Genomic DNA, 21,408 nt, shown 5'->3' with positions numbered 1-21,408 from the left:
GGACCTCTCTATTTATCTTCCTCAGCCATATTTGTGTTTTTTAGTGTACAGATATTTGTGCTATTTCAGTGGATACAGTTCACAATAGTTTATTGTTTATTCTTTAGCCTATTTTTGTCTTTGTATTCATTGGATCAGATCTTCTTGAGGTTGGTGCTTAGATTATTAATTTCAGATCATTCCTCCATCTGACAATGAACATTTTAAATCTTCGTAATATTGCTTTAAGTGTTTTCCATATGTGTGTTGTTTTATTTTCAGTTTTAGTCAAGAAAAGCTATTTACTAACTTCCTTTGTTTTACCCCTTAACCTAAATGTTACTTAGGAGTATATGATTTCTCAGATTTTTGTTGCTGACTTATAATTTAATTTTATTGTGACAGATAACATACTAAGAATAATTCTGACTTCTAAACTTCCTGATTCATTTCATGACTTAGCACCTATATGGCCCTCCTAACTGAAAGGGTATGTCTCTGCCACTAAAATTATTTTCAAAATCTTCACCAAATGCTTAACTTCTTAAGACAGAAACTATATATGTCAGTTATGTGGTATCATATTAACCTTATCCATTTTAGCTCAGGGTTGCAAAACAAATTCATCATACTGATGTGAGTATAAGCAGGCACATGTCTCATCATTTCAAACCACTGAGTCAGTCTAGCCTAGTCCTTCTTCAATTATATTTGTCTGTCAAGTAAAGATAATAAGACATAATTTTTCTTCAAGAGATTCTTTAAATTTTTCCCTTTCAAAGTAATGTATTCTTAAAGCCAAGACAACATGTATCTAGGATTGTAAAATTATCAGCACTCTAGAATTATACAATTATCAAACACTATTATTTTGCTGTCTAGGAATAAATGACTTTTATAAATGTCAAAGCACAAAATGGAAAAGACGATGTTTTAGCTATTCTTCTCAACAGGAACATAATGCAATGCAAGCTGATATGTGTGGCCTTTAGAAACATTGAACACTGAGCGAAGGTTCTGATTCTGTCCTGTGACATTTGTTCCTAGATTTCTCTGTCATTTAAGTTTTGTCATTTACAAGAAAAAAAATTTTTAATGTGCTTTCAGTATTGTTTTGAGAATCAAGGACAATGAACACAAAGTATACAGCACGTTGTAGATTTTTAATATTGCTTGGTAATACTTCTATTATTTACCTAGGATGAAAATTTCTGGTGATGGTGGTGGTGATGATGATGATGTTTTTTATGTAATTTCACATAATAACTCTATGAAAGGTAGGCCCTTTCATGACAGCATTAAGGACCAAGAAGACCATACAAGTGCAAAGACGGGAGAAATGAGTAACATCAGAAGAGTCTGTCTGGGTCTTATAGACAATCCACTAAATAGATCTTGGATGAGAAAATAACTTCATAGTGAAGGATTCAAATATATGAAAGGCCTAGCTACTGTCTATGTAGAGGGAAGAATTAATTTCACCTTAATGTAAGCTCTGCGAGAGCAATGAATTTGTTTTTGTTTTGTTTATTGCTGATGGTCCAGCATATAAAATAGTGGCTAGTATATTATAGGTTCTCAATAAAAATAATCTATTAAAAATGAATACATGTAAAAATATGTTTAAGTACTGGGTCCTAACACAATGAGTCATTTTTACCACAAAGCATACCTTAATACTTAGCACAATGCACTATTTATATGCAGCATCTAATGATGGTTGGTTATAGCCTGTTGTGATTACATCCAATGGTAACTGACTCAGTTACTTCTCGGTTTCCACTTGTTATGCTACAGTATAAATTTAAGGGGAGGAATATAAAGACTATGTCCAGGAGCATTGACCCCCCATATTATACAGCACCTGGTACCCAATATCTATTCCATATTCCAACAAATGAGGGAATGAGAAACTGAATGAGTAAATGAGAAACTGAATGAATGAGTAAATGACAAGTGCAATGAATCAATGAATCAATGAATGACAAAGTTACAAAGTATTAAGTTTTAGAAAGGATTAGGTTTAGTTTTGAGATTCTGGAACACATAGGGTAACTATACATAATAGTAGGGCATAATTCACTAGGTTATGAAGAAATGCAATGCTGACTTAGGGGGCTGTTATGTGAGTTGCTATCAGGGATGAGGAGAGATGCTATTGTTAACTGTGTGAGGGCAGGGATATGAGGCTTTCTGGATGCATAACTATTAGACAAAATAAAAACTTCTCTCATTTTTACAAAAGGAAAACTTCTTCTGAACTACTTATCAATGGGATAAGTACCAGATTTCCCCTTCAGAGAGGGTAATAGGTAGAGAAGAACTTAATAAACTATCCAATTTGGTCTCATAGCTATTCTCAAAATGAAAAGAAAAACACTGTGAGAAAACAGTTCAATCAGGCATTAATGATCCTACCTAATCAGTAATCAACAATCCAGCTTCAAATATTATCATGTGATTTGTGTCTTATTATTATTCAGAAGCTACTGCTATTCAACCCCTAAATTTTCAAGCAGCCATAATTTAAAAATAAAATAAAATCAAGCTAGAAGGTATATTCTTAAAGTTATAATAAAAAATCATGAAAAAATCTAAGAAGAAATTCTAAATCAACTAAAATTAGTACTTCAAACAAAAAGACATATGAAGTTATAGAAAATTACAAGAAGAAAAATAAACAGATGGGCTTATCCAGGATATTCTCAATTATTTAGCAGATGCTAATATTTAGTCTAAAATTTCAGTCTTAGACATATGTAGTGCTGAGAAACAAATATTATTCCAGGATTTTGTCTAATGTAAAGTGAAACTGACTATATTACCACTCAGTATGTCTGTTGCTGATTTTGCATTAGCATCTTAAATTACCATACACCCTCCCCCTCTTTCTTTCTTTCTCTCTCTCTCTCTCTTTCTCTCTGTCTCTCTCTCTCTTTCTCTCTTCCTAAAGGGCCAAGGCTGCAATGATGCATATACTAGCATAAAATATTAGTAAGCAATATTAGTAATCACCCTTCCTCTAGGAAGACTTCTTGGAGCTCTTACTATATGGTCATAAACTTTGGACTGCCCTTCACACTGTTAAACAAACTTCAATTCTATTCCAAAATGTGTTCTTCACTCGATTATCAATTTCCCAAAGAAAAGCATTATGAGCCAGCCTTCTTCATGTAATGACCCAGTCTGACTGTTGCCACATCCTGTACCCTATCCCATGTAATGCAACAAATGGTACTCAGGTGCCACTTATGATTACAACATGGCAGAATCTTCCAGAAGGTCCTTCCATATAGTCAATCCTTCCTAACCTTGCCTTCTATATAACAGAAACAAAGATATTTCTTTATTGTTCTATTTTGCATTTGTGCTGATACCAGGGCTCTACAGTCTTGCTTGGCTTTTTCACTAAGGCTGACACATTATCACTTAAGCCATACCTCTTACTTTCAGCTTTTTTCCAGTTATATGAGAATAAGAGTCTCATGAAATCTGCCAAGGCTCTCTTTGAATTTCAGTCCTCAGATCTCCAAGTTAGTCAGGATTACAGGCTTGTGAACCCCCAGCACCCACATCAATGTGGGCATTTCTAAAGATTCTATCCTTAGCTTTCCTCTCTAGCTATACTCTGCTTGTGCTGTTGTTTCTATTTAGTCATTCCTAACTATCAGCTCTATGCACCAGTGGTGAGCCTTTCTATTTATGGATTCTTGGTAATCAGAACCTTGTAGAACCTCCCCACTTTTGTGAATGAGGATACGTCTTAGAATAATTGGCAAATTATAAGGTAAATACACCTTAGCTATCTATATGAACTTGGGGAAATAATTTTAACCTTTATCCACAATTATATAACAAAATACTATGATCTGCACTTAAAAGGTTTCAAACTTTGTAACAGAAGTTAGCATTTCACTTTTATAGTGAACATAACTAGATTATTAAAAAGGCAATATGGAACATATTAAAGTCCAGGTTCAAATCCTAAGAGTAGATACAGCACTGTTACATGGCAAAGCCAGGATTACTCTAAGGTTGTCCATGAACAACTCTTTAACTCTTTGAACACCAGTTTCCTCATGGATAAAATGAGAAAAAAAATAAACCTGTAAGATTATTATAAAACTCAAAGGAATCAGTATTTCTGAAGAACATAGAATACTGGGTAGCATGTTGTTAAGTTCCTAAGAAGGTTTTCATTCTTTCATAAAACTGTAGCTACGGGCTTATTTTCTGTACATCATATAATAAATGTATTTTGACACTATGAGTTCCTGAGATGTGTCAAAGAAACCAATGTTTAATACAACTAGCCTCTAATTAACCAAACGTATACCTTTACAGATACTTTTTAATGAACATGGTTAGATATCCTTAAGTACTATTTTCTGATAATGGTTAGATACAATTGAAATACTATTTCCAAATCAGAGACACAATAAAACAGCTATGTTGCATCATTAAAACAATGTCAAGATTAAACTACTTACCGCCAATTGTCTTAGGTTTTTTTGCTATATATTCCTTCCATTTCCTCGAACTGAGCTGGTTGGGAGGTGGAACAAGTGTGTTACTAACAGTACATGGCAACACAAAAAGAGCACCAACCTAGAGAAGTAGATATTTTTATTGATTAAAGACTGAAATTTAGATGCAATTTAGATGACAACATTCCATTCAAATGTCTCATATTTAACAAGCATTGAATAATATCTTATAGCAATAAATTTATGTAAACATAGTAAATTAATAAACACTTTATGCATTAAAATTATCTTCATAGAAACATCAAATTGAATCAATAACCAAAAAAATATATATACAAGCTTTCATTTTGCTATTAGAAACATTGTATGTCGGGCATTACTGGCTTGTGCCTGTAATCCTAGCTGCTGAGATCTGAGGATGGTGGTTCAAAGCCAGCCTGGGCACAAAAGACTCTTATCCAATAAAACTACTCTGAGAAAACCGGAAGTGGGGCTGTGGCTCAAGTAGAACGCTAGCCTTGGGCACAGAGAAGCTTAGCAACTGAACCCAGGCCTTGAATTCAAAGCCCCAGGAACTGGCAAAACCAAACCAAAACAAACAAACAAACAAACATTGTATGACTTTCCATGCATGACTCTACTTAAAATATTCTTTATTTTAGTTTTCAAAAGGTTAAAGATACACCAGTTTTGTTATATTTCATATATGTAATAGCTCTATTTCAATTATACATAATCAATAGTTAATAGTTGTATGTTCATACACCTAAGTATCATTAGAATTAAGAAAAATGAAAACTGAAATCATAGTTCAGTGAAACTTTAGAAGTTTTTTTTTTGTTCTATCCTACCTACCAGGACAAAGGTAGTGAAGGCAGAGAATGGAAACAGGATGCTGAAGGAGTAGCTAAGTAACAGTGGACAATAATGTCTTCTAAATGTAAAAACTCAAATTACCACTCACAGAGCTTATCTAAAAATCTCTTCTAAAGCTGACATGCCATCTCATCTGCTACCTTAGAATTACTGTGAGAAGAAAGTATCTTAACATGAATGACAGCCAAAATTATGTTTTGTTACATCAAAAGAACCAAATTAACAAGCAAGAACAGATCAACAGGCAGACTCCATTTTTTTTTTTAACACATCCTTAAGTGTTAAGTATAAAAGCCAAACATCAAAAAAGGCCTTCCATACCTGGGCACACAGAGATGAAATCTGCTCCAAAAACAGCCTGGAATTCTCCCTGGTGTTGTTTACTGTCACTCTTCTGCATCATGAGTTAAAGACAAGAGGAAGTAATGCCATGAAATCATTCTACTCCATGAATACAAGTTGAGGATCCCAGTTTTCTCACCAGAATTTAAATCACTTATTTAAAAGCTCAACTATAGGAATGGACAATGACTCCTTTCCTTACACATCTTCCTGGTTATTTGTTCTGAATGTGATTAGTATAAATGATTGAAAGAAAAAATATGAAAACATTTCTCAATAAAAAATTCAGGAGCAGCCAGGCGGGCCCCGTGCCTCATGTCTGTAATCCTAGCTACTCAGGAGGCTGACATCTGACAATCAAGGTTCAAAGCCAGCCTGGGCACAAAAGGACCAGAGACTCATATCTCCAATTAACCTCTAGAAAATGGAAGTGGGGCTTGGCTCCAGGGTAGGCAGGTAGCCTCGAACTGAAGAGCTCAGGGTCAACACCCAAGCCCAGGGGTAGGTGGTAGCCTTAAGCTAAAGAGCTCAGGGTCTGTGCACAGGCCGTGTTCAAGCCCCATGACACACCAAAAAAAAAAAAAAATGCAGGAGCACTTTGTTAACACAGCGTTTTTTTGTCAACAAGTTCATTTTATATACTATGCTGTATTTGAGATGTCTAAAAATCTCATAACATTTTCTAAAAGAATCTAAAATATGCTGAATATATGTAGATGTATGATAGCACTTATAACTATTTAAGCATTAAAACAACACATTAACCAAACAGGACTATGTCAATCATGGTGATACAAGCATTTTTGGAGTTTACAAATTACTATTATTCACCAAGATTCCTAACATTCTTCTTGCTTCTCTATCTCATAAGTCATAAATAACAAAACCACATGATCTTTGTCTTTTTTTTTTTGCAAAATATAGACACTTTATAAAAACCATGACAAGAAAAAGCACAGTAAATATTATTTTAAAATGTGGAATATTTAAATGAGCAGTAAAATCATGAAACGATTAAAGTATCCAGATGCTGGTGTCTCCTATCTGCTACTCAAAAGGCTGATATCTAGAGGATCATAGTTCAAAGTCAGTCCAAGATAGTAAAATCTACAAAATTTCATCTCAAATTAACCTGCAAAAAGCCAGGCTGATGACATGGTCTAAGAGGTAGAGAGCCAAACCAGCAAGCCACCTAAACACAAGGGCCTGAGTTCAAACTCCAATAAATAAATAAAATGCAGATTTTAAAGCTTTTCTGATGTCAATGGTTTTTAGAAAATGAGACCTAGAAGTCCAAGATCCAGGAGGCCTATAGCAATCTAACTTACTTTACAAACCCAAAACTTAGAAAGCTTTCTCTAAGTCTAGGACATTCAAAGCCCACTGATCTCATATGAGACTTGTCGAATGCTCTAGCTTTTCACAGATAACTGCTCTAATATTTGGAAGCACTTCCCACTGTTATAAGGCCAGCGAGCAGGCTCACTACAACAGATCTAAACAGTAATGTGCAATGAACAGAAACTTTCAGAACTCTCCCTGGTATATTATTATTCAAACTACTACCCAAACTTGAACTTTTTTTCCCTAGGAAATCCGCTATGTTAAGTCAATCAGCAGCACTAGTGTCAATGTGGGGACCATCTTGCATTATCCTGCCTCCTTACTTTAACGTACATGATAGAACAGGATATCGTGCTGATTCCACAGATCCCAGAGACCTTGTGTTGTTATCCTGGCTTTTTATTCCAAAATGTCATTTCTTCAAACTTTAAGAAGTTTCCTCAAATAGAAGAAGTACATCTGAAAATCTTTTTTGATTAGGCCACTTCCTAGTTTATTACCATTCTATATAGTTCCTTACCATCTTTAGAATAAAATTTAACTTGTAATCATGGTAAAAAGAGTTGAGGATTTATTTGTCAGTGTGACGAGAAAGGCTTTCCAATTCTTCTCAGCAAGATCCCCACCTTCCAAAAATAACCCAAACCAGAACAAAAAAAAAAAAAAAAAAAAAGAAAACCTCAAAAAACAAAAGAAAGCAAAACCCCATTATTTTTAGTGATTCTAGACAACAGTTTTCTGGTGAAGATCTCCAATATGTTTAAAACATAAATGTCTTTATCTTTTCTGTAACAAGAGACTTGCAAGAAGAAACCAACCAACATTCTGGTCGACATTCCAGCCTATACAGTCAGAAAACATCAATACTGCATTTTAGCAGCAAGGCTCAGTCACCTCTGCATTCTTACCCCCCTAACTGCACTCATAACAAGTACACAATTAATTCTAAAAAAAAAAAAATGGGTGTTTGCCTAGAAAGAAAGATTTCTGTTGGGAAAAGACTAGAACTCAGAATGTAGTAAAACTAAGAACTTCCTTCCCCAGCAACTCAAACCATAGAAAGTCCCACTGAGCAATGACATTAAAACAACAAACACAATAAAATTTTAAAAAATGCAGTTAATACATGTTTACCTGCCAACACTCGCACATTCCATCTGACACAGAAAGTGTCATCTACAATGAACACGGAAATGAAAGGATACAACTCAAATTCCACATCAGATATGTAACAGGAGGGTATATCTGATAATTTTATCATCTGCACAAATTGTAAAGCTGGACAATAATAGTAGAAAACCTACAAAAGAAATTGGAGTTAGTTACTGCTTTCTGAAATAAAAGCAAACTAGTGATTTTGAGCTTAAAACTTTAAGATTTATCTTTACAAAGCAATCTTGCATGCATTATGCAAGCCAAACATGAAACTATCTATAACAGAGAGGCATTTCTTCTATTTAAATTCTTCTTTTTGGTGAGTCATAGGGTTGAACTAGGCCTGGGCATTGTCCCTGAGCTCTTCAGCTCAAGACTACTGCCCTACCCTTGAGCCAAGCCCCACTTCCCGTTTTCTAGAAGTTAAATGGAGATAAGAGTCTCAGGGCCTTTTATGCCCAGGCTGGCTTTGAACCTTGATCCTCAGATGTCAGCCTGAGTAGCTAGGATTACAGGCATGAGCTGCTGTGCCTGACTTTCTTCCATTTAAATTCTATCTTCCAGAATAGAAAGTTATGCAGATTTCTCATAATTAGCAAAAGTTTCCATGAGAGAAAATAAGTGAGGAAAGAGGCAAGTGATAGTTGATATTAGTTCCCTACTTTTGCTTTTTATCCCAGTAAAACAGGTGATTCAAGAAGCTTGTGTTGAAGATACACATTAGTAACTGGCCTCTGCAAGTAGGATCTGCAGGGCTTAAATAAAAAAATTATAAAAGAAATTAAAAAAGAAACTCCAAGATGAACTTGGATTAAAAGATATTCTAGAGAAAAGACTTGGGAAATCATACAGACGAAAAACGAAGCTAACAGGACTAATTAACATGGAGTCTCATTTAAAAACAAAACCTGTATTTCCTTGGTAGAGACTAACATAAAAATAGAGCTACTAAGTGGGCATGGTGGCTCACACCTATAATCCTAGCTACTCAGGAGGCTGAGATCTGAAGATCACAGTTCAAAGCCAGCCTGGGCATAAAAGACCATGAGACTCTTATCTCAAATTAATCACTAGAAAACTGGAAGTGGCGCTCAAGGGGTAGGGTGATAGCCTTGAGGTGAAGAGCTTAGGGACAACGCCCAGGCCCAGGTGTAGGGCAGTAGCCTTGAACTAAAGAGCTCAGGGACAGCACCCAGGCCCAGAGTTCAAGTCCTATGACCGACAAAAAAATATAGAGAGAGAGCTAGTAAAGGACAATTATTTCAATAGCTAGAGTTCAAATGGCTTGCATGAAGAAATTATATAGTTAAGATCTATAGAAAGTATAGTAACTACAACATATATGATTTTTGTGTGTATATGTATGTATGGTATAATTAGATATACATATACTATGTGTATAAGGGTGGGTATATGTATATACATTTACTACAGAGGTTTTATCCTAAGATAGCTTTCAACAGAAACAAAAAAATTAGATACACTATTGTTATACCTGAATGTTGCTGAGGTTAGCAATCTTATACTAATTTTTAGAAAAGTAAGTTCTGGTGAAAGAGGTCCACAGAAAGTTACTTAAACTAAGTAATTCTAAACTATTACTGGAAAAGTACATCTTCTTTTCTGCTAACCCTTTCATCAGAAAAATATGGATCATGAATTTCACATCCATGTAACTTTATAACTAACCACTGTGTCTCATACAGTTAAATGGAATCTTTTAACCTGGATTTATGCGCCTATAAAGTAGCTCTTCTAATGTTATTTTTCCAATTAAAAAATAGCCACCTGTATCTTTTTCTAATCACTGTATTTCATAATTTTACTTGCATTTTAAAGAAAAATAAATAAAAGATATGAAAATTATGACTAAACTACAAATTAAGAGTTTATCAGGTTCTAGTTTACCAGGCTCAGTGTCAGGTGGTAATCTCATTTATTTCTCACAATAACTCTGTAATATAGCTGTGCTAGTACTGCTACCATCTCACCAATAGGTTAATCATCCATCCAAGTTATGTCAATACCTATCAGGTGACAGAGTCAAGTTTCATTCCCAATTCTAACTGGTATCAGTCTAGAAAAGATTAATATGTAGTCTTTTATATTGTATCATATTCTCTCCAAACAGAACTTTAAAAAGTTACACTGTAAAGTCCAAACAAAAGGTAGTTTCAGGCCTATTATTTTAAAGCTGGGATTAGTACATTTAAAGAGAATCTATAGCAATCAGTTTCACCAGCATTTAATCCTGATAACACAGTATAACTCAAGTGCTTACTTACAAGAATTACAAAAAATAATATGCAAGAACTATGAGCTACATAAGCACACCTATTAGTAACAGTAATTCAAGATTCAAAGATTTTAATAGAAAGAAAATCATGCAAATGAATAGCAAAAAAATAAATAAACACACCATTACCTTGGGCAAAATATTCTTATCCATTGGTGGAACTAACTTTGGAGCAAGAAAGCTAGTATTTAAATTTGATGTACTAAAACTCTTCGGTGTGACTCCTTTTAAACAAAATTCAGGAAAACTAATTTCAAATCCAAACTGAAAAGAAATCATCAGTACACAATTAAAATCACTGAGAATAAAGGTATAAAGATTCATGCATTTCATTTTAATGTAAAAGTTGAGAGGAAGTTCAACTTCATATAAACGTAAGATTCAAAAATAAATAAATACATATATATGTATATATATATATATATATTTTCATTCCTTAGATCAAAAGTCAGTTCTCCACTTAGGCGAATAATCTTCTATTTAATTCAAGTTATTAACTTTTATTTTCTTTCATGAAAAGCTCTCACAGACAATTTGCCAGCAAGATTATACTGTCTATTTTACACAAGCACATAACCAAACAACCTCTTCTACATAGGCTTCTTCAATACCTGGCTTCCCACCAGTCTGGAAGGTAAGCAAACAGTGCAAGTGGTTTGTCTTATTCACTACTAGATACTTAGTACAGTGCTTCATACATAATGTGCCTTTAAAATATATTGGTTAAAAAGAAAATTAGTGTAGATGTTATGATAGTGATGGCAGTAAATGTGATACCAGTAATGGCAGAGAAAAGAATGACAGCCAACACTTTTCTGTGAAGTTATGCTGTGCTTTAAAGAACTGAACTCTCACAGATGACTATTATAGAGGCCATCATCCTTGTTCTATAGAAGAGGGCAACTGACACCAAACATCACAAAAAGCCAGCAACTTAAAAACTGTTGGGATATGAATGCCAGTACTGTAACTACAAAATTGATATCCTTATTCATTGTATTGTCTCTTGGCCAAAAATCAGCTCTACTAAAATCAGTGACTTCAGATTTTAAATGCATACTGTATATGAATGGACATAAAATTTCCCATGAAAAGGGATGAAAGAATCACATAAAAAGTACATGCCTGTATGTAAACACACAATTTCAAAAATGTATACAAAAATGATTCTCTTAGCTATTCACATTTTCCACTTTTCCATATGGCTAGACTGGAAAGATGATTCACCTACCAATTTAACCTTCCTAAGATCAGGTCCAGCCATTATGCAAATACTCCTTAACTCCTCTTGTCTTACTAGAAATTTCAGTAAGTACCCAAATACTTCAAAGGAATAAAAGATTCTATTCATATTCATTTATGGTAAAATATGACCCTCAGAAATTTAGGAATGATGCAATCTAACCCAATGGTCTCATGGCTGAAACATCTGTGGTCTAGTAAAGTTTTTTTAGTTTTGGGGTGTTTTTTGCCAGTCCTGGGGCTTGAACTCAGGGCCTGGGCACTGTCCTTGGGCTTTCTCAAGGCTAGTGCTCTACCACTTGAGCCATACCACCACTTCTAGCTTTTTTCTGTGTGTGTGGCACCTAGGAATTGAACCTGGGGCTTTGTGCATGCCAGGCAAGCACTCTTCCACTAGGCCATGCTCCTGGCCTGGTCTAACAAAGTTAAAAAAAAAAAAATAGTGTTCAAAATTAGAGAGCAGACATCGCCTCAGATGCGATTAGAAGAAACTGTCACATGGTTTTCCAGTAGACCACACATGCAGTAAAATAAAGCAGTTAGGACTAACAACATGAACTTCTCCAATTGTTTCAAAAGTATTACTTTCTAGAACTGAAGTGCACAAGAGACAATCACAGTTAATATTAAATTTAAACTAATTAAAATCAAATAATTAAATAACAAAATGAACCAGCGAGTCCATCAACTAAGCTACTCACATGAAGGATGTCATAAGTAATATGTAGCTAGTGGGCCACAGTGTTAGCAGATATAGAATGTTATAGAACACAAAAAGCTCTACTGCCTGCTAGTCTAGAACACCTTCAACAGAGCACATTTCCATAAACATTTAAACTACCTTTGTTATAAATATAGTTGGAAGGCCCAGTTTGTACACTGCAGTAACTGAAAATTCCACTTGCCTTTCTTTCCCATATCTGAATCTTTCCCCTCCATAATTCCTTTGAGTCAATAGCATTTCTGAGCTCTTCTAAGGATACAACATTAGCAGAAAGGTATTGTGCAATTTTCTGACAATTTCTGTAAAAATATACAGACACAGTAAAATTAAAAACATGGTCTTATATTTTACTTATATCTAATGGTTATGGTTTATTATAAACTGAAAATGCAAGACTGTAAAATGTAGATCATTGGAGGGTTTTTTTTCCTGCCTATTAAGAAGTAACAATTACACAGTCTCTGAGTAAGATCTGTCATAGGTTGGTTCAATGACAAATTCCCACAAAGTAAAAGTAGTTTCCCTTACTACTAAGGACGATGAAAAAATAGACGTTACATTATTATTGGCTTCATGATGTACACAGACACACAGACTTCATTGTTCCCATAGAGCTTTGCATGTAATCCTGAGACAGCAATTCTCAAACTGTCTTGATTGCTGGCATTCATGCCTCTCCTGTTCTTCCCTAACAAAGACTGTCACCTCATCATCTCCTCATCTCACTAGCACCTACTACTGTGCTCAAAAAACATGCTGAGAAAAAAACCACCAGGTTGTTGACAAGTCCAATTAGAATACAATCTTAAGAATCAACAGTTCAGGGGCCGGGAGTTTGGCCTAGTGGTAGAGTGCTTGCCTAGCAGGCACAAAGACCTGAGTTCAATTCCTTGGTACCACATACACAGAAAAAAGCCAGAAGTGGTTCTGTGGCTCAAGTGGTAGAGCCTAGCCTTGAGAAAACCCAAAGAACAGTGCCCAGGCCCTGAACCCAAGCCCAGAACTTGCAAAACATAAAAATAAAAAGAACTAACAGTTCAATACACAATTGATCCCTACCACAATGTCAAAAATACAACAGAGATCAGTATGTCTTTAAGTCACTCTATCTAGGTAACTCTGGTAATGACTGGAAGATTCAAGACTACATAGGTACATGATGAAGTTGGTGAGTTCAGCAGTAGTAATAAATGAGCATCATTAACATTTACCAGAAACTTAAAGATCTTGGGGATACAAATGAAGAAAGATATAGGTTCTTCTCAAGATGTAACCCTGCCATTACAACATAAAATTATACTTTCTAATATTAAAATGCTATATCTGTTCCCAGCAGGTTAGCATGCCTAAACAACAAAAACAATGGGCAAATATGACCAAAGGAGCTTACGTTTCAAAATGACTTCCAGCCATAGTGACTTTTGCGGAGTGCCATTCCCTCAGATGCTTCAATGCTCCTACAGCAGGTAAGCAGTCCTTCAACTTAGGAGGATCCTTGTCAGAGGGCAGTAGCATTATGTCAATCATTGCTCTGCCTAGAAGGGGAATGAAACAAAAGATTTTAAATCTAACTCCAATTTCTGAAAAATCTTAAAACAACATATATCCACTGACATTCAAACTATCATGTGATAGTTTAGCCTATGCTAGAAAACAACGAAGTATATCATAATTACTTGCCAACTGTGTGGCAGTCATTAATTTTACACATTGTTCTGGAGATCACCAATGTTACTGCAGTATTCAGAGAGGGGGAAAAAAAGACCTGTGCAATTTCATTATCTTGTTCTATACTTAATTTGGTTATCCGAAAGGGAATGAATTAGTATAGAACTGTAATGCTGAAATAAATTGTTTCTCTTTAAAGGGCAATAAAACACTCAGAAAAACCAATTATGATGATATCATTAGACTCTGAGAGAGATGGCAAACATTTCAGTTTAAATTTTATAAAATTATGGGTTAAGCCAAAGATCTCAAAATCAAAATGGAATAAAAATAATGAAAAATTGGCAATGATATAACTTTCCAAAACAGCAAATGTATGAGATTTCAGTACTTATTTTGAACCTGAAACATTTAGTAAAAATGCAATTGAAGGACTGGGGTAGGAACTCAGATTGACCCAAGGTTCAATTCTCAACAATAAAAGTTTTAAAAACTACTACATTTATCTATGCATTGTTATTTCCTATGTGAGAGTTTCTGCATTAAAATTTTGCATTATCACTCCATTCATAAGGAAATGGAAAGATATTAAGTGAAGCAAGCCAGATCCAAAGAAATATAGGCTCCATGGTTTCCCTCATCTGTAATAATTAGTACAGATCCAGGATTCTCCTAGCAGAGGATCACAATAGCTCAAAAGATATGTGCAAATGGCCATATAGGGTGAGGCTAAGCAAAATGAACTCTAGGATATGGAAACAAAAGGTTTATCTTTGTAATTGACTTTCTTAATTTACTTATGTAAAGTTATTTCTTTTCTCTTTATTTTCCCCTTATGGTTTATCTCATGCTGTTACTGTATCAGACTTTGGTACCTAATATAGTGTATATAGGTTTATTTATTTGAATTAGGGAACAGAAGGTGAATAACAAGATGATTGGAAATGGGGGAGGAGAAGGAAAGTGAGAGAAAAACATAGGAAGGGGTATCAATGTTCAAGAAGTAATGTACCCACTGCCTGATGAGTGTAACTAATCCCTTTATGTATCATCCTGACAATAAAATGCAATAAAAATAAAGACCTTTCCACTTGTTAAAACAACAACAACAACAACAGTGCATTAGCCGGGTGCAGTAGCTCATGACTGTAATCCTAGCTACTCAGGAGGCTAACATCTGAGGATCAAGGTTCAAAGACAGCCCAGGCACAAAAGGACCTGAGACTCTTATCTACAATTAACCTCTAGAAAATGGAAAGTGAGGCTTGGCTCAAGGGTGGGGCAGTAGCCTTGAGCTGAAGAGCTCAGGGACAGCACCTAGGCCGAGTTCAAGCCCCATGACCCACAAAACAAAAAGCATTAAATGTACTTTTCTCATATAAAGATTTCATTGTGAGCTGTAAGATTATAATAAATTACAAATTGGATTCCTGGTAATATACATGACATATAGGCAACAAACTTCTGCTTAAGATACGGCCATCAACCTGGACATAGTGACTCACATTTATAATTTCAGCTACTGTGGAAGAGGAGATGAAACCAAAGGGTTATCAATTCTGGGACAGAGGAGCAAAACAAAAAGTTACCAAGGCTGCATCTCAACAAATAAGCAAGGCACAGTGGCTCATACCTACAATCCATGTAGGCAAGAGGCCTAAATGATCATGATTCAAGGCCTGCCCTGAACAAAAAGTAGGAGCATCTTGGAAAAAACAAACAAACAACTAAAGCAAAAAAGAAAAGGAGAGGGTAAGTAGAGTGGGGGGGGGGGCTGGGAGTGTGACATAGCTCAAGTGATAGAAAGCCTGCCTAGAAAGCATAAGGCCTTGAGTTCAAACCCCAATACCATCGAAAAAGACAAATATGAATATTTAATTGTGAAAACATTCAGAAAAGAAAAGCTCTAGGTACTTAGTACAAAGAATGATTAATTAAGGACAACCAAAAAGCATTTTTATTAGTCTTTCACAAAGCATGCTTTCCATAACAGGAAGGAAAGTGGGTTCTAGTTGAAAAGTACTGAGGAAAGAGCTTTTATTTATTTATTTATTTTGCTGCACCACAGTCCATTTGATGTGTAGACTAACTTCACCAAAGAACACTACCCAAGAATTTAGGTTAAAGTTATCTCTCATGGAGTTTATAGGATTAATATTATACAGAATGTACTAAATTCATTACACACTCATACAATGTGGAAGGTAAGATACAAATTATTAAATGCATTCATAAATTACCAGGAGCAGGAAGCTTATCTGATAACTGATGTAAATTTTCTGCAGATTCTTCATATAGTCTAAAATAAATGGGTATATTTAGAGAAAAAGAAATCAATACATTACATATTCTCATAATAGGTAATAATACCTATTGTACCAGACAAAGTTAAGTATGTCAGCCGCACCATCTTTTTTGGGTGATTATGATGATAAACCCGTGAGGGTTTTTAATACAATGCTACTGTATCTCCACTTTAAATAAGTTGCTTAAAATCATGTTATTAGCCCATGTAGAAGCTAGGATTTAAATTCTGTGTGTATGTTCTCACACACACACACACACACACACACACACGCGCGCACGCACACAAATGTAATCAACAACATAGAAAATAAAAATTCCTAAATTATATTTACCATATTATATATGAACGACAAAACAAACCTTTTCTTTCTGAACCATCAAAGTAAGACACCTCTAACTATTTAGGAAAAGACAGTGCTTGTCTCTGAGTCACATTTAATAATCCTCACTATGATTATGATGTATTTTTTTAAGATTCTTCAATGCCTGTCAGTTTTAGCCAAAGGAAGGCATTTTTTTTTTCACAAAACAGTTTGCCACATCGCATAAAAGTACTTAAACTCTTTATTGTTAACCAACTTTGCCTTAAAAAAAAACTGACAGCATGCTATTAAACTCCAGTTTTCAGGCTCCCTCTTGTGGAAATAATTATTAGTTCACGGACTGACTTTTTACTTGCTATCTTTTAACAAGTGATAGAAAACATGGATTAAGAGCTCTTATTAGTAGGACAATAGTGGCTCACACCTGTAACACTAGCTACTCAGAAGGCTGAGATCTGAGGACCTCCAATTAATCACCCAAAAACCAGAAGTGGCACTGTGGCTCAAAGTGGTAGAGTGGCAGCCTTGAGCTGAAGAGGTCAGTGACAGCAACCAGGCCCAGAGTTCAAGCCCCCCAACCAACTTAAAAAAAAAGGAGTTGTTGCTGGGCACAAGTAGCTCAGGCCTGTAATCTAGCTACTACAACCAAATCAAGGCAACTTTGGAAAGGATCGCATCACTTTAGGCATAAAAAAAAAAAAAAAAAAAAAAAAAAAAAAGGAAAAAGAACTAGAGAAGTTAATTGCCTGGACTAAGATCATGGAAGTAGAGACTATGGTTCTGACTTCTGGCCTAGTAAGTGTTCTTCCCTGGTTCTAATATTTCTTCCTTCATTAAACAGTACTGTTTAATGATCTAGAAATGAGAAAAGAGAATCTTTAAAACCTGTGACCTTATAGGTGTTTTACGATATATGAATACTAAAAGCAAAGACAGTTCTTTTGTCATACTATATTACAAAGACTAAAACGCAATGTAGTTGATGCATAGGAGTATTTTATAGAAAAAAAAAAGCCAACACCATCTAGCACCTGGATCATCACCTAAATAGCACAATTCAAAAAAATCTTAAAAGCAAACCCTATAATGTTCATATGCCTCAAAAAAAAAAAAAAAAGTGAGTTTTAATGCCAGTTGTACTGTGGCTCACACAGGTAATCCTAGCTATTCTGGAGGGTCCAAAAGTACCTGAGACTCTTAGAAAATGGGAAGTGGGGCTTGGGCAGTAGCCTTGAGCTGAAGAGCTCAGGGACAACACCCAGGTCCAGGAGTAGGGTGGTAGCATTGAGCTGAAGAGCTCAGGGACAACACCCAGGTCCAGGAGTAGGGTGGTAGCCTTGAGCTGAAGAGCTCAGGGATAGCGCCTAGGCCCATGATTCACAAAAAAAAAAAAAAAAAAAGGTGAGTGACTGAAACCCACATACATAATGCAAGCGTAAAGGACAGAACATTTCAATCTCTATTTTAAAAGAACTTTATTTGGGATGTCTTCCCAAATAAAAAGTTCAGTTCAGTTCATTAACATTTCCTTACTATAGCTGCTAAAATATACAACTAGTCTTAAAATAACTGTCCAATGTTAAAGAAATCAAAAAATATATATATAAACATACTCAGCCAAGGATATGGATTCTCTGCTGCTACTATCGTCTTCTTCAAAGCACTCGACAGCACTCAAACATTCCTCGATGTTAGTTTGAAGAACTTCTTCAATCGTATCTTTCTCAGCATCAAAATGTATCTCCTCCCAATCAGAACTACAAAACTAACACAACCAAATGGCATTTAGAAATGGGTTTGTGGAATTCTGTGGAGTAGAAAATGTATTGACTAGTAACCATTACCTGATAAAAGCCACATATGGCTTGGACTGCGAAGAACCACTTCCTGGCACGGGGAACTCCACCAACAGAACAGGCTGGGAGACAAAATCACACTCATTAGAAGAAAGAAGTTCATAAATCAGCAAGTGTTACAGTAGAGACACGAGAATTATGCAACTTCTAGATATATTCTATAGTTCTCCAAGTCATTACATATATTTATGTATCTTAATAAAACTTCAAACAGAACAATCTGCCTGAAGAACAAGCCACTTAAGTGGCTTATGTGGTCAGAACATACTTCCAGATCTCCTTGGACTGGCTAAAGGAGCATAAATACATCACAAATCATTTACCAATGGTGATAACTGACACTGAGCAACAAAAGGTTCATTAAAGAAGAAAAGGAGCCAATTATATAGTCACAAGAAGCACAAAGTTATCAAAATGAACAAGTTCTCCAGGTATATACAGAATTTCCCTTAGCTTTAAGGTTTTATCTATTTTGGCATTTCTACTTCGGAGCCTTTAGGGGACATGCTCAGATAAGATAGAAACCATGAAAAAGAAACAAAAGAGAAGATAAGGATCAAGTAATTAGATGAATTCCTGACATGCCAATTATAGCATCACTAGAAATGCTACTTAATGTTACTAGAAATGTTACTTAGTGTAAATAGATCATCATTGAAGTAAGATGCTACAGGAAGTCAAAATAGCAACAAGACTGCTCCTTTAACAATTACAAAGTTTTGGTTTCTTCGGTTGTTTTTTTTTTTAGAGGGGGGATCATGGGGCTTGAACTCTGAGCCTGGGTGCTGTCCCTGAGCTCTTCAGCTCAAGGCTACCACCCTACTACTCTTGAGCCACAGTCCCTCTTCTCCTTTTCTACTGGTTAACTGGAGATAAAAGTTTCCTGTTCTTTAGTGCCTGGGCTGGCTTTGAACCGTGATCCTCAGATCTCAGCCTCCTAAGTAGCTAGGTTTACAGGCATGAGCCATAGTGCCCAGCAGATTTTTTTTTTTAATTTTAAGAGAATCAATAAGAGGACAAGAAAACAAAGGGAAAGAGGTCAGTACAGTAGCATTCATGTGTTCTTACTCAAGATAACCCTTCTCTTTATATCAGTCTCTTATTATCTATACTTAAAGATGAGCAAGAGAATTTCATTAAGAGGATGAAACTCAAGGTTGTGTACAAGTATTTCTTATACCCATTGGTGATCACATTAATTAATGTCCAATTCAAATGCTATGCTGTAGAAGCCCTTCCATGACACTTACCAGGAAAACTAGTGTCATCTGGATTGATTGCAGCACTAATGCTTCCTTTCAGGAGATGATAAATACTTGCTGCTGTAAAGTCTGGAAAAGTGAAGACAGTCTAAGTCCACAGGTTAAAGGGTTACATAATCTAAGCCTGTTCCAGTTTCACCAACCTGTATTATAAGTAAAACAAATAACACACTGGCCAAGGTCTATTGAAACATATGTACAATAAATCATAGCAAACCTAGAACTTTTTTGTCTGCTTCGCTTTATCATATCCAATTCCCACCTCACCCCAGGAAAAAAAAACAAAAACAAAAACAGGAAAACTCACAATACCTTCTGTGCAATCATGCACATTTCCTCCAAGTGCTTTCTTGATCAAAATAAACAAATTAAAATGACAGAGTCGAACTCCAGAAAAAAAAATTCAATATGGATTTAAAAATATATTTTAAGGGGCCGGGAGTTTGGCCTAGTGGTTAAAGTGCTTGCCTAGCATGCATGAAGACCCGGGTTCGATTTCTCGGTACCACCTATAGAAAAAAAGCCGGAAGTGGTGCTGAGGCTCAAGTGGTAGATCTAGCCTTGAGAAAGACCAAGGACAGTGCTCAGGCCCTGAGCTCAAGCCCAGGACTGGAAATATATATATATATATATTTTAAACGTATTATTTATTTTTTTTAAATTAGATGTCTCTTACTAACATGTAAAGTATTCGCCGGCAAGACCTTTATGTATCTTGTCCCTTTTCTGTATCACCTGCCTTGGGAACGCGGGAAACATAAAAAAAAACAGAAAAAAAATGACACCGGGCACGTGACTCCCGCCTATAAATCCCAGTTACTCCGGGAGGGTGAGATCTGAGGGGTCACAGTTCGATGCCACCCTGGGCAGGGCGGCCTACGAGACGCTCATCTCCAATTAACTGCCTCCAAAAAACAAACAAACAAGGCCAGTTAACTTTTCTAGGGCTGGGAACAACTCGTCGGTGGCCATTTCCCCGGGATAACTGGTTCCCGGCGCTTACCCCGGAAGAGAGCCGGAGCCTCCCGAGACCCCCCGACCCGCAGCCCGCTCCGGAGACCCGGCCTCGGCCCCAGCGGCTCCCCGTCTCCCGGCACGCACTTCCCGCCTTTTCTCTTCCGTCCTCCCCGCACAGCACTCACCGGGAGGCTTCTCGAAGCCCTCCGCCGAAGACCCCTCGGGTCCCCGCTCGGTCTGCCCACCGGCGGCCGCGGGAACCTTGCCCTCGCCCCAGATGACCAGCAACAGATAGCGATCCATCTTCCCCGCGGGTCTCAAACACAGCCGCGCTCCGGCCACTTCCGGCCGCCTTCCGCTTGGAGCCTCTGGAAATGGTGACCCCCTCCCCTCCTCCTCCCCGTCGGTTTCCCATACACTTTCAGGGGGTGACACTAGAGAACGCTTATCTCCATGACTGCTCTCTTTCTCTCCTCTCACGATGGAATTGCTAACCGAGCCTCAGGAGGACTCGAAGGGAGTCCAGAGAAGGAGGAGAAGCCGCGAGAGCGTGACAGGCTAGGAACTGTTGAGCTCCACTCATGCATTTC

At 36.4% G+C, this 21,408-nt stretch overlaps 1 protein-coding gene across 2 annotated transcripts in view; it reads right to left on the bottom strand.

Annotated features, from left to right (window-relative positions):
- Nucleotides 1-21,160, bottom strand: part of Mtbp (MDM2 binding protein) — a 52,350-nt gene extending 31,190 nt beyond the window's left edge. For both annotated transcript variants that reach the window (XM_090339328.1, XM_090339329.1), the window contains exons 1-11: nucleotides 21,004-21,160; nucleotides 19,850-19,930; nucleotides 18,588-18,661; nucleotides 18,357-18,508; nucleotides 16,354-16,412; nucleotides 13,836-13,980; nucleotides 12,627-12,744; nucleotides 10,609-10,743; nucleotides 8,234-8,328; nucleotides 5,664-5,736; nucleotides 4,470-4,587 (exon numbers count right to left, since the gene is read on the bottom strand). In XM_090339328.1, coding sequence (XP_090195454.1) covers nucleotides 4,470-4,587; nucleotides 5,664-5,736; nucleotides 8,234-8,328; nucleotides 10,609-10,743; nucleotides 12,627-12,744; nucleotides 13,836-13,980; nucleotides 16,354-16,412; nucleotides 18,357-18,508; nucleotides 18,588-18,661; nucleotides 19,850-19,930; nucleotides 21,004-21,121 — 1,168 coding nt within the window. In that variant the 5' untranslated portion in view covers nucleotides 21,122-21,160. The remainder of the gene's footprint in view (nucleotides 1-4,469; nucleotides 4,588-5,663; nucleotides 5,737-8,233; nucleotides 8,329-10,608; nucleotides 10,744-12,626; nucleotides 12,745-13,835; nucleotides 13,981-16,353; nucleotides 16,413-18,356; nucleotides 18,509-18,587; nucleotides 18,662-19,849; nucleotides 19,931-21,003) is intronic.
- Between the last annotated feature and the right edge of the window lie 248 nt (nucleotides 21,161-21,408).

The sequence above is a fragment of the Megascapheus bottae genome, chromosome 9 (genome assembly GCF_031878675.1).
Source record: "Megascapheus bottae isolate mThoBot1 chromosome 9, mThoBot2.hap1, whole genome shotgun sequence".
Classification (NCBI taxonomy): domain Eukaryota; kingdom Metazoa; phylum Chordata; class Mammalia; order Rodentia; family Geomyidae; genus Megascapheus; species Megascapheus bottae.
The sequence above is the reverse complement of the archived record's forward strand: the minus strand, read 5'-3'. Positions and strand labels throughout refer to the sequence as shown.